General features: G+C 50.9%; 1 protein-coding gene across 1 annotated transcript in view; it reads left to right on the forward strand.

Moving 5' to 3' along the window:
• xkr7b (XK, Kell blood group complex subunit-related family, member 7b) overlaps positions 1 to 12,132 on the forward strand; it is a 64,331-nt gene extending 52,199 nt beyond the window's left edge. The window contains exons 2-3 of the mRNA XM_029260108.1: positions 3,356 to 3,555; positions 10,542 to 12,132. Of these exons, the coding sequence (XP_029115941.1) occupies positions 3,356 to 3,555; positions 10,542 to 11,494 (1,153 nt within the window). The 3' untranslated portion in view covers positions 11,495 to 12,132. The remainder of the gene's footprint in view (positions 1 to 3,355; positions 3,556 to 10,541) is intronic.
• The last annotated feature ends 261 nt before the right edge of the window (positions 12,133 to 12,393 follow it).

Genomic DNA, 12,393 nt, shown 5'->3' on the forward strand with positions numbered 1-12,393 from the left:
TAGTGACGCCACCGGCACAGGAGGCAGGTTGTTCACAGGGTACGGATGTCGTCGCGAAGCAGCCAGCAGCGCAGCACCGGGGAGCACCGGCACGCTCTCCATATCCGGAAGTGCGCCAAAATGTCAACGCTGACTTCCGCTGCGGAGCGAACGAGGAGTCACGACGGCCTTCTCCTGTTTTCGGCACTGATTAACCAACACCATCGCGGGGGCATCGCTGTGCCAGAGAGTGACAGGGACGCTGTGTGGCACAGTCAAGCTGTCCGCCACGCGCTGTCATCCCCATTTTGCTGTGCTCCGGAGCCTGGCAGTGTCAGCCAGACGCGTTTTATATCGCTGAGCTCTGACTTCGTACCCCCGTCTGGCGCATGTTGCTGCTGTTATGGTGGCCCGCTGTGCACCAGTACAGGAGTCGCTCTCAGGTTCAGGGAGCATCTCTGGACACTGGAGTCCCCCCACTGGGTGGGTGTGGGTGTGTGTGTGTGTGTTAGTGTGTGTGTGTGTCCATCCGCCCGTCCATCCGTCCGCGAGTAAATTGTTGTATATGCATGACCTCCCCCCATCCTTTGTGGGGTGTGTCCCCTTTCCCTTCGGTAGGCTCCGGCTCATCGCAACCCCTCTTGGGACCAGCGGTTGCGGACATTGGTTGGTTGGTTGGTGTGACTGCCTTGTGATGGAGTGGCGCCCTGCCCAGGTTGTGCCCTGCCTCATGTCCTGTGCTTCCAGGATAGGCTCTGGACCACCGTGACCCTGCACTGAACAAGTGGTCGTTGGTAATGGACAGATGGACGCATGGCCCATGGTTCTGTTTGACAAAGTTGACACACCTGGAAGAGATTTTGGGGCTTGTGGGATTGGATCTTGACAGTTTGAGGCTCTTTGGGGTCTCAGTGGTAAGGCACAGCAAATTAGGAATGTTACTGTTTTGTGGACTTCCACAAATTGAAGCTAATGTGTGTGTGTGTGTGTGTGTGTGTGTGTGTGCTCACACACCTCGTGTCTCCGATCCCGTCTTCTAATACAGCCTGAAATGTACTTATTGGTGTGTTCTCAAAGGTCCAAGCCTTTCAGCCTCCTGTCCCGAGTCTGTGGACTGTGTGTTCTAGAACTCTCTACAGCATGCAGTTCACAACAATAAGTACAGGGAAAGAATAACAAAGAAATGATGAGTAACATAATGAAGACTTTACTGTAAAATAGTACAGTAAAATCATTAAAAAGTAAGTGTCCCCCAGCAGACTCAAACCCCGCTTAAAAATAAGTCTTAATCAGTACCTGGACTAAATTCTCTCTAAATTCTTCCCTGGGGCAGCAGGTGGCGTAGTGGTTAGGGCCACCACTTTTGAATTTAATAAACCCAGATCTGAATCCCACCCTTGGTAAACATAACCCAGCTGTATAAAGGGGTAAATCATAGTAAGCAGCATGATGCTGTATTTTGCTTTAAAAACCTTCAGCTCAGTGAGTAAATAGAGAAGTAAGAGGGACTGCCTTTGCACCCGAAGGTTGCAGGTTCGAATCCCACCTCCGGCTGTAGTAGAGTTGAGCAAGATGCTTACCGTAAAATTGCTTCAGTAAAATTACTCAGCTGTATAAATAGGTAATTGTATCTTAACATTGCGAGTTGCTTTGGAGAAAAGTGTGAGTAAAATGAATAAATGGATAAATGTAAGAATGATCCAGGCTCAGCACACACACTCCGAGGACCTGCTGTCCAGCGTTAGACATAAGCTGAGCCCTAACTCCCTCAAGTAGTCACGTGCCTGGCAGCCTCCTCCAGGGAGTGCGGCTCAGTCTCGAATTTGGGCTCGTGTTTGACACAGCGGCAGCCTTTCAGATAATGGAGCGTTCCTCTAGTCGCTCCGACTATGACGCAGGAGATGAGGCTGGGCATAGAGTGCAAGGATCGGTCAGCTCTTTCCACTGCTCCACTTGGCCTTCGGCTGTTAGATCTCCACGTTCCTGACCGCAAGCTGACCGTCATAGACACCGTTGGCTTTGTGGTGATCCTCAGCCTTATTGTGTCTCTACCCATAACACTACTTGTGTCCTGACCCCTAACCCTTATTGCGTCCCTAATCTCCACCCTTATTTACATTTATTTATTTAGCAGACACTTTTCTCCAAAGCAACTTCCAATGAACTCTCTGTAGTGTTATGAGCCCACACACCTTATTCACCAAGCTGACTTACACTGCTGGATACACTTCTTACAATGGGTCACTCATCCATATATCAGTGGAACACACAACACTCTGAGGGAACCTGAACAGCATGTCTTTGGACTGTGGGAGGAAACCAGAGCACCTGGAGGAAACCCACACAGACACAGGGAGAACATGCAAACCCACAGTCTCTCACATCACCCAGGCGCTGTAAGACAGCAGCACTACTCGCTGTGCCACCATGCCACCCAACTATTGGGTCCCTACCCCTAACCCTTATTATGTCCCTAACCCCCCCTGTGTGGGCAGGTCAGACCTGCTGTGGAATTTAGCTTCCGCAGAAAAAAGGTTGGCTACTAAAAACATCCCGCCAGTTTATAAGAAAACGATAACGAGAAAAGCTCCCGTCGACCATGTGTAGCAGGTAATGACTGTGAAGCCCACTGATCTTCATGGCTCCTATGTGAGGTCCCCCACGTAGCCGCCGACAGGCCGGAGAGGCCACCACTGCAGCAGGCATTTTGACGGAGCACCACGGTGGTCCCGACCTCAGGTGCTTTTTCCCCACACTAATTTTCACCTGTATATCGCCGCTATCGCTAATGCCACGTGTTGCATGCAATTCCGCACTTTTTGCACCCGTGCTAAGTGCTCTGAGAAAAGCGGCGAGAGGGTTCGTCCATCTGTCCATTTACAGTAACTGCTCAGACGGCGCAGGGACTCTGTCCTGGGAGGAGCTCTCTGCAAGAACATATCTAATGAAATGCTATTTTTCCTGGACTGTGTCTTTGGATGTAGCTTCAGATCCAGCTCAGCCTGTGTGGATTGTGCATGTTCTCCTCATGTCTCCATGGGTTTCCCCCCAGACCAAAGACATGTCTTTCAGGAGGATGTGTGACCTTGAATTGCCCTTAGTGTGTCTGTGCATAAGTGAGCGTGCGTGATTGCCGTGTGATGGACCGGCATCCTGCCCGAGGTGTACTCTTCCTCACGCCCTATGCGCCTGGGATAGGCTCCGGACCTCCACGACCCTGCATCATACAAGTGGTTACTGATCGTGGATGCATGTGGAATGAATAGGATTGAATTGGACCGAAATCTGCCCAGACATCCCATCTCTGCTGCACGACATATTCCCCGACCTTATAAGCGACTTGTTCTGATATCCCCCTCCGCTGTGTCGCCCGCAGATACGTTCATGCCTTGTACCTGGGGGTGCAGAGCCGCTGGCACGGGGACCACGAGCGGCGCCACTTCTACTGGCGGATGATGTTCGAGAACGCCGACATCAACATGCTGCGACTGCTGGAGACCTTCCTGAAGAGCGCCCCCCAGCTGGTGCTGCAGCTCAGCATCATGATCCACAGCAACCAGATGTATCCGCTGCAAGGTGAGAGATTAGTCCTCCCCCACCCTCCCTCCCGCAGCAGCATTTGCTCTCATGCGCGCACGCACCGGCACGCACCGCTACGTCATCCGCTCGTCTGCCGCAGGCCGCTTCCGCGGTCAAAGGCCCCTCGTTCAGAAAGAGGCGTCGGCCAACGATCTCACGGCCGCTCATTATCCAGCGGTACGGCAGCCAATGAAAATGCAGGGATTCGGCAGCCGACGATCGGGCGCTTCGGCTCCAGAAATACGAGCGTGTGCCGACATGATGCGGGCTGGCGTGTGCGATGTGCCTCGCAGCGTGAGCTAAACAGCAGCCCCCTCAGGCCAACAGCAAATTAACGTCCTCGTAATTGCCATGTTGAGACTGTCTTAATGGCAACAGAGCGCAGTGACGGTCACCGTAGCCGGGAGTTAACGGTGCAGCTGTTAATTTGTAAACAGCGGGGGGGACCGGCAGTCTCCTTTCGCTGAGCGGCTGGTAGCGTAGCGGTTTCAGAAGCTGCCTTTGGACCTAGAAGTCGAAGGTTTGAGCCTCATCTCCGGGGGTAGTGGCGGTACCCTTCGGCAAGGTACTTACCTTAAATTACTCCGGTGAAGTTACTCAGTTGTATAAATGGGTCAGTAGCTGGAAGTTGCTTTGGAGAAAAGCATGAGCTGAATGTGACCCTTCCGGTTGCCCTCTCTCAAGCGGTGCGTTCCTTTTACGCTCTGGGCTCCTGTCCTACCCGTGCCTGCGGGGGTGGGGGTGCACTTGCCTAATCCCACGTGAGCATTTGCTAATAACGCTCTCGTCCGCAAGTCGAGCGCACTAAATCCTCATCTTCACCTCATTAAAAGCCAGCCGGCCTTAGAAAAGCGCCGACAACGAAGCTTTAGGCGACGCCGGCGGTCCGCTGCGGATGAGCGACCTCCCGACCCTTTCGTTTCCTCCCTCCGACACCGTGCCCTCGCCTGGCTCCTGGAAAGGACCTGCGGAGGAAGAGCGTCACGCTCGGTAATGCGTTAAAAATAACACCTTTGCGCCAGTCTCCGTTTTAGCGTCAGCTTGCGATGAATGATGGCCTCGTTGTGGAGCGACGCATCTCGCTGTTACGGCATAGCGTGGTTCGAGGCGCTGCTCAGCGCTGGACGCTGCGCTATGCCGAGGGGCTTCTGCGAGGCGATAGGCGAATCCTGGGTGGCGGACCGGTCGTTCCACTGCTGCGCGCTCTGCGGAGTGGAAATTCTGCTCAGGGTTCGCCGTTCCGAAATTCGGACAATTCGGCACACCGACATCGTCTTGACTTTGGAACAGGCTGAACCCAGCCGTAGATTTGCTCCAATTTTTTACAAAGTGTTCCCACCAAATGTAATCAGTTCCTGTTGAGGTGTTGGGGGTATAAGTTACTATGACTGATGATGACCTGTGGACATTTACAGTATTAAAAAACAGAAAGCTTACATTTATTTAACAGATGATTTTCTCCAAAGCGACTTCCAATGAGTGTTATCATCCCACACACCTTATTCACCGTGGTGATTTACACTGCTAGATACACTGCTTTCACTGGGTCACTCACCCATACATCAGTGGAACACGCTCTCTCCGTCTCTCACACGCTATGAGTGAACCTTAACAGCATGTCTTTGGAGTGTGGAAGGAAACCAGAGCACCAGGAGGAAACCCATGCAGACACGGAAAGGACATCCAAAGGCAGTAACCCTAACCACTCTGCTCCCAGCTGCTCCCTGTTCCTGAGATGTTTGCCTGCTGGCTCCTAAATTCAGTTCTGACAGCTGTGTTGGGAAACAGCTGACTAGGACAGAACAAGTACCATTTGCGGCCAGTCGGAAACAGTCAAACTCTCTTTGAGACAGAGAGCTGAGAAGATGACATGAGGAGAGGTGTGAGATCTGAGGTTTAATTCGGATTGCTCGAATAAGGAAAGTGTGTTGCGGAAGCTTCCGGCTTTTGAAAGGTATGGTGGGAACCGGAGTTTCGAGATGCAGACGTTCTGAGATGCCTAGGACCTTGCTTCATTTAGTTGAGTTGATTTCTCATTTTGAAGGTGGAGAAGCCATTTTATTTGGTTTCTTGGTTTATAAAGCTGGGGGGTGTGATGGTGCTCGCTGCGTGGTGGATCCGGGATTCGAGCTCCGCTTGGGGTGCCCTGTGATGGACTGGTGTCCCATCCAGGGTATTTCCCCTATGGGTAGGGCTCTGGCTCACCGTGACCCCACTCGGGACAGGTGCTTGTTGAGATGGGGCGGTTGGCTGCTAAAGCTTGAAGTGTAGTGTTTAGAGGTACTACCTTTGGACCTAAAGGTCACAGGTTCGAATCTTACCTCTAACTGTAGTACTCTTGAGCGAGGTACTTAATTTCTAAAGGCCTAAATTTCTGCAGCAAAATTGCACAGCTCTAGAACTGGGCAAATAATTGTAAATGGCTTTGGAGAAAAGCATCAGCTAAATGAATAAATGTAAATAAAGCGCGTCGTTTGTGCTGAAGTGATTGATAATTATGGGGAAGAGAAATAAAAACTCGGTTTAATCCCTCGCCGGGTTATTCCCTGGACCCGGCCCATTCCTGCATGCCCCGCAGTTGTTTTTGGAGACAGAGCATCTCTGAATGCTCTCGATGGACAGAGGTGGCCCAGGGAGCAGAAGCTACCAGGGGTGTAAACATCTGTATAATTTCACTGAGGACCTGCCACGGTGTGGGTTTCCGTTCTGTGTTTTACAAAAGCGCCGCGATGTAAGACGCAAGGGCAGCGGGTAGATCCCGGATATACGACATATGAGGCCAGAGGAGGACAGGGCTCTTGTGCTCCGCTGACCGTTGACTTTGTTGGAAAGGCAGCAGCTTTTTGTGTCCGCGCCGTTCCCTGAGCCCTGGCTGCCAGTGTTACCGCTGCTGGTTCTAGCATCATGGTTCATGGGGCAATAAGACGATGGAGGACCCAGAGGGCTCGGGAAGGGTTCCGCAGCCTGGAGGCAGCGCCTTCGTCGGCAGCATCCTGCATACGGCAGTCATCCGTGTGCAAGAGGACAAAACCACCTTCATGGGAAAGGAAGACGCGAGCGTCGCCCGTCAACCTGACTTTCTCGCCGCACGCGAGCATCCCGGCACGCGGCGGAAGAGACGGCAGCGTGCGCTCGGGGCAGCGCGGCCCCTCGAAGCTTTGTTCGAAACCAGGCCCCGGTCGGAGAAGTCCGGTCGATCTTTGAAGCCCTTGTGTCAGAGCGGCCCCCCTCCCCGCTGTCCCGCTCTCCGGCCCAGGTAGCCGGGCAAGCGCTCAGCCGTGCGGGACGGCAAATTCCCATTTCATTCAGACTCCTTTTATTTACCTCTAATCTGCCATCCTTTATGCAAGTGCGAGATATGGTGCCTGTAATGCTAGATTCAATTAAGATTGCCAGGAGTTTCCTGTCCAAGTGGCTCCAACGCGCCGGGAGGGACGGCGAAGGGAGCCGAAGACTTAAAAGTGTTGACTAATGCTTTCAGTCGAGCCGCTAATTAAGATGTTCCTTAATCTGGATCTCCTCCAAATGGAAGGGCAGAAACACGGAAAGGAACCACATGAAATATTTATGACGCCTTCGGAATCGCTAAAACTCTCGGCGCTTCAACCGGAAACTAGTCACTTTTTTTTTTTTTTTTGGTGAAACAGTTATTCCTCAATCTCATTCCACCTACACGCTGTCCTATAAATGAGTGAATGAAGATGAAGTGGTATCGGATGAGATCAGGTGCACTGGTAAATATGCGATGAGATACTTCCAAGCTACCTGAGTGGGGCGAGAGGAGATGGGTTTGATCCCCACTCGGTGTGTGTGGAGTTTTCGTGTTCTCCATCTGTTTGCTTGGGCTGCTCTGGTTTCCTCCCACAGTCCGAAGACATGCTGTTCCGCTTCCCCAGAGTGTGTGAGTGAAAGAGAGAGTGTGTTCCACTGATGTATGGATGAGTGATCCAGTGTAAGTAGTGTATCTAGCAGTGTAATTCACCGCGGTGAATAAGGTGTGTGGCCTGATAACACTACACAGAGTTCACTGGAAGTTGCTTTGGAGAAAAGTATCTGCTATGTGGATAAATTTAAATTCTGATTTTTCATATGGAAAGCTGAAGAAAAACACACACACTGACTGAAATTGTTCGTCTCAAGCGGGGTCGCGGCGAGCCAGAGTCTAACCCAGCAACACAGGGTGCGGGGCTGGAGGGGCAGGGGACGCACCCAGGACAGGACTCCAGTCCATCGCAAGGCGCCCCAAGCGGGACTCGAACCCCAGACCCACCGTAAAGCAGAACCCAGTCAAACCCGCTATGCCGCCACACACCCCCCCTTGAAGAAGAACAGTGTTCTTGAATTTTTAAGAATGAATTTTTAAGCGTTTTACCGCTGCAGTCGATTATCCCATTTCATTGAAACAACTGAGCTCCAGCTTAGTGTGTCAAAGTGACAAGCAGAGGATTTGGCTGGAAAAAAAGTGCTTTGTTTGCATTTCTTAACACGACCTGCTGTACCCAGGTAAGAGTCGCAGCGCTGCTATCCGACAGTTGTAATCCACGGGCACCTGGCCTTTTGTCTCTTTCCTGTCTTCCCGGTGTTGGTTTGTGCCCGACGGTTTGTTCCCCTTTGTTGTAAATGCTCGAAGAAGAGTCCTGGTGGCTCCGCGGGACTCGAGCATGAATGAAAGCGACGCGGCTCGAGCGGCGAAACAAACAAACAGGCTTTGAAATGTGTTACAGAGACTCCGAGATTCTGCTGATCCATGCATGACTGAAGCACACCTGGGGAATGACTGGCACACTTCCTGTGATTAGAGCACATCCGCCTTTGGTTGGGGGGGGGGGGGGTTTAACTTGTTTCTACTTACGTTTGCGGGAAGCGTTCTTAGCGTGTTACAGCTCGAGGTGTAAGTGACGTGAGGTGTTTGCCAATGGCGCCGGGTGGAGATGCTGCGCGACGACGATGTGCCTGCGGTCACGCAGCTCTCGCAGCATTTAGCCGTGCGTGTGTGTGTGTGCGTGTGTGTTTGTGCGTGCGAGAGACGGCAAACTCTAGTGTAGTGTAAGGTAATGTTACATTCTAACTGTAAAAGGAGGCTATTTTCAGTGGTGGGTGGCAACTAGTTATATTTACTGCGTTACTTGTATGTAAGTAAATTTTGTTTCATACTAATCATTGGCAACATGCTTTTACTGGAGGATGTTGCACGTTTGTTCATTTACACATCAAGACAAAATCACTTCTGCTCATTACATTGCTGCCCCCTCTATACATTTGGCGCCTGCTCTAGTATCCTTGACTTACCTTGTATTACTCCAGTAAAAGTTAGCCAGCTAGATCCATGGGTAGTGTAGTGGTGTGCGACACTGCCCTTGGTTCCCCCCCGGGTTGTGGGTTTGAATCCCACTGCCAGCTGTAGTACTCTTGAGCAAGGTGTTTACCCTAAATTACTCAGGTGTGTAAATGGGATAGTAGGTGTGAGCATCTTAATGTTGTAAATTGCTTCGGAGAAAAGTGTTTGCTCAATAAATCTACACTTGTTTCATTAGCCTCAGTAACTGCTTTTATTACCACATTTCATTTACTGAAAAGATGTAGATATTTACACATCAAATAAAATTGTATATGTGTATATATACACACACACACACATTTTCAGAACCGCTTGTCCCATACAGGGGTCACGGGGAAGCGGAGCCTAACCCAGCAACACAGGGAACAAGGCTGGAGGGGAAGGGGACACACCCAGGACGGGACGCCAGTCCGTCGCAAGGCACCCCAAGCGGGACTCGAACCCAGACCCACCGGAGAGCAGGACTGTGGTCCAACCCACTGCGCCACTGCGCCACTGCACCCCCTCTTATCTGTGTGTGTATATGTATATATATATATATATATTTATACACTACCTACAGTCAATCACTGCTTTACACTTTCCACAGGAATGTAACACACATTCACACATTATTAGTTTCACTTCCCCACCAGCAAACCCATGTAAACGCAGGGAGAACATGCATGCGGGGATCAAACCCACGTCCTCCCGCACCAGCCAGGCACCGCCGGGCTTTAAACGAAACTCCTCATTAAGCAGGCTCTCCCGCCCCTAATGGGTGCGTCCCCGGGGATGAGTGTACAGGCAAGCGGCACCTTTCCCTCCTTTCAGCACCTTTCCCTTCATTGTGATTACATCCCAAAGACAACTTCCCCGAAGGCACAGTACGTGTTATGCATGAAAATGCGACAAAGTGAAAAAAATGAGCAAAATTTAAATTTTTTTTTTGACAGAGACACCGGATACTCGGGCAGCGCGTGAAACGTGCTCCTAATGCCACATGCGCGCTTTGATTTTGTGCCACAGGCCAGAGAGCACACTGGTTTCTGTATTGTGTCATAGTGTCAGATTGAGGGAAATATTAATAAGCTCACAGCGCGAGGACCGCAAGAGGAAAGAGATGTAATTTGGAGTATTAATTATTCATGGAAAAATCTTAATAATTTAATCAAATGTCCAGTTAGTAATTAATCATAACACATCTAGTTGAAAGTGAATACCGAAACATAGTATGCAAGCATGGGTGTTTAACCATTTCCGAGTTCATTCTATTTATGCAGACCCTAACTATTTTATTGACTATCGATGAAATCCTTCTTGCCCTTCTCAAATCGTATTCAAGTGTGCTTCTCTTTTACATTTAATGAACCATGGTAAATACATGGTACTTTAGAAAGCCATTAGTGTACTCAAATTCATAACTCTAAGATGGAGTTTTGACGTTCAGCTTCTACACTTTCAAGACCCTTCCGGAGAGCATTAACAAGCGTTAAATGTTTGCGATCCATGGATTTTACCTTAACATCTTATATTTACATTAGTCTTCTTGACCTTGACCTTTTTTTTTTCTCCAACTGTCCCTGTCTTCCTTGTCCACTCTTTTGTAACATAAAGTTGTCTTCTCTTCCTCCTCGTCCCTCCATCCTACATCTTCCCTTTCCAGGCCTGTCTGCCTCTGCTTCTCTCGTGTCCCTCTCATGGATGATCGCGTCCTACCAGAAGGTTCTGCGCGATTCTCGCGACGACAAGATGTCCATGAGCTACAAGGCGGTGATTGTCCAGATGCTGTGGCACTTCTTCACCATCGGGGCGCGCACCATCGCCTTCGCCCTCTTTGCCTCCGTGTTCCAGCTCTACTTCGGCATCTTCATCGTCACGCACTGGTGCATCATGACCTTCTGGATCATCCAGGGCGAGACGGACTTCTGCATGTCCAAGTGGGAGGAGATCATCTACAACATGGTGGTGGGCATCATCTACATCTTCTGCTGGTTCAACGTGAAGGAGGGCCGGACCCGCTACCGCATGTTCATCTACTACTTGATCACTCTGGCGGAGAACGCGGCGCTCACCGTCCTCTGGTACCTGTACCGCGGGCCGCAGATCTCTGACTTCAGCGCCCTCATCGTGGTGTGCGTGGTGGTGTGCAGCTTCGCGCTGGGGATGTTCTTCATGTTCGTCTACTACTGCCTGCTGCACCCCAACGGCCCCATCTTCGGGGGTCAGTGGAGATGTGCGGAGGAGGGGGTCCTTGAACCGTGCATGGTCCCAGCCCCTCCTCCGGATGTAGTGACCAGCCCGCCCCGGACCCTGCAGAGGACTACGGGACAGGACAGGGACCAGGTTCCGGGCGACAGGGACAGCTGCCTGCCTGTGTTCCAAGTCCGGCCCAGCGTTCCCCCCACCCAGGTGCCCCGTGCCCCCCGGACAGAAGGGCCGGTCATTCGCATAGACCTGCCCAGAAAGAGGTATCCGGCCTGGGACGCCCACTTCATCGACCGCAGGCTGCGTAAGACTATCTTGGTGCTGGAGAGTACCTCCCCTGTGACACCTCGCCTGCAGTACCGCAGTCTTGGCACCCCCAAGGAAGTAATGGAGTACGAGACCACTGTGTAAACCACCTGCCCCCCTGGAGGGGGGTGCGCTGGTGCATCATGACCCATGGTCACAGCGCTGGAGCAGGAGCAGGAGCTGGTGACTGGAGGCTGGTGCTCAGTGAGAGAGAGAGAGAGGAGAGGTGTCAGAAGAATGCACTGATCCTGCAGCACCGGGGACCGGCACCACCTCCTCTGCTGCAGCCACGCCGCCGCTCCACGTGCGTGCGTGGATGATGTCATCACTGGGCGACGTACCCCGGAGTCCACGTAGAGCATCAGGACTGGACCGCTGGGGTGGGGGTTGGGGGGGTTTCTGAGCTCAAGGGTGAAACCAGGTGGATGTAACCCGACAGACGGCGCGGGAAGGAGCAGTGGAGTGGTGATGATGATGATGATGATGATGATGATGAGAATGATGAAGAAAAACCTTTTAGGTCAGCGGCGTTCAAGAGAACTTGGTCCTCTGGAGCCGACCGCATTATAATGTCGACGTTAAATTAACACGGAAATGTTTGTGTCTTGATTTGTTTCTATATGGTGAGGTGACTTTTTTTTACTCAATGGCCATGTCTTTTTATATCACTTACGAAATGGCAATTATGTATAAAAATGGCATTTTTCTTGTGTACATATAAAAAGTATATGATTTCTCTCTTTTTTTTTTTACTTCGATTTTATTTTGCCATATTATTTCTTAAATAACTGGATGCAGAACTGACACTGAAACAATAAAAGGGATATTTCAACTGAAAAAAAAAAAATGTAGCTGGGCAAATACCATAGTAAAAGTTCTTGTATTGTTGTGACATACAGTATATATATGAACTGACTCGTTCTGTATTCTAGAAGTAAATTAGGGTGTTCGCTGTGTGACGGCTGCGCCTGTAGATGGGTTGGGTGAAACATCATGGACTACTG

This window comes from Scleropages formosus, chromosome 2 (assembly GCF_900964775.1).
Source record: "Scleropages formosus chromosome 2, fSclFor1.1, whole genome shotgun sequence".
Taxonomy (NCBI): Eukaryota; Metazoa; Chordata; class Actinopteri; order Osteoglossiformes; family Osteoglossidae; genus Scleropages; species Scleropages formosus.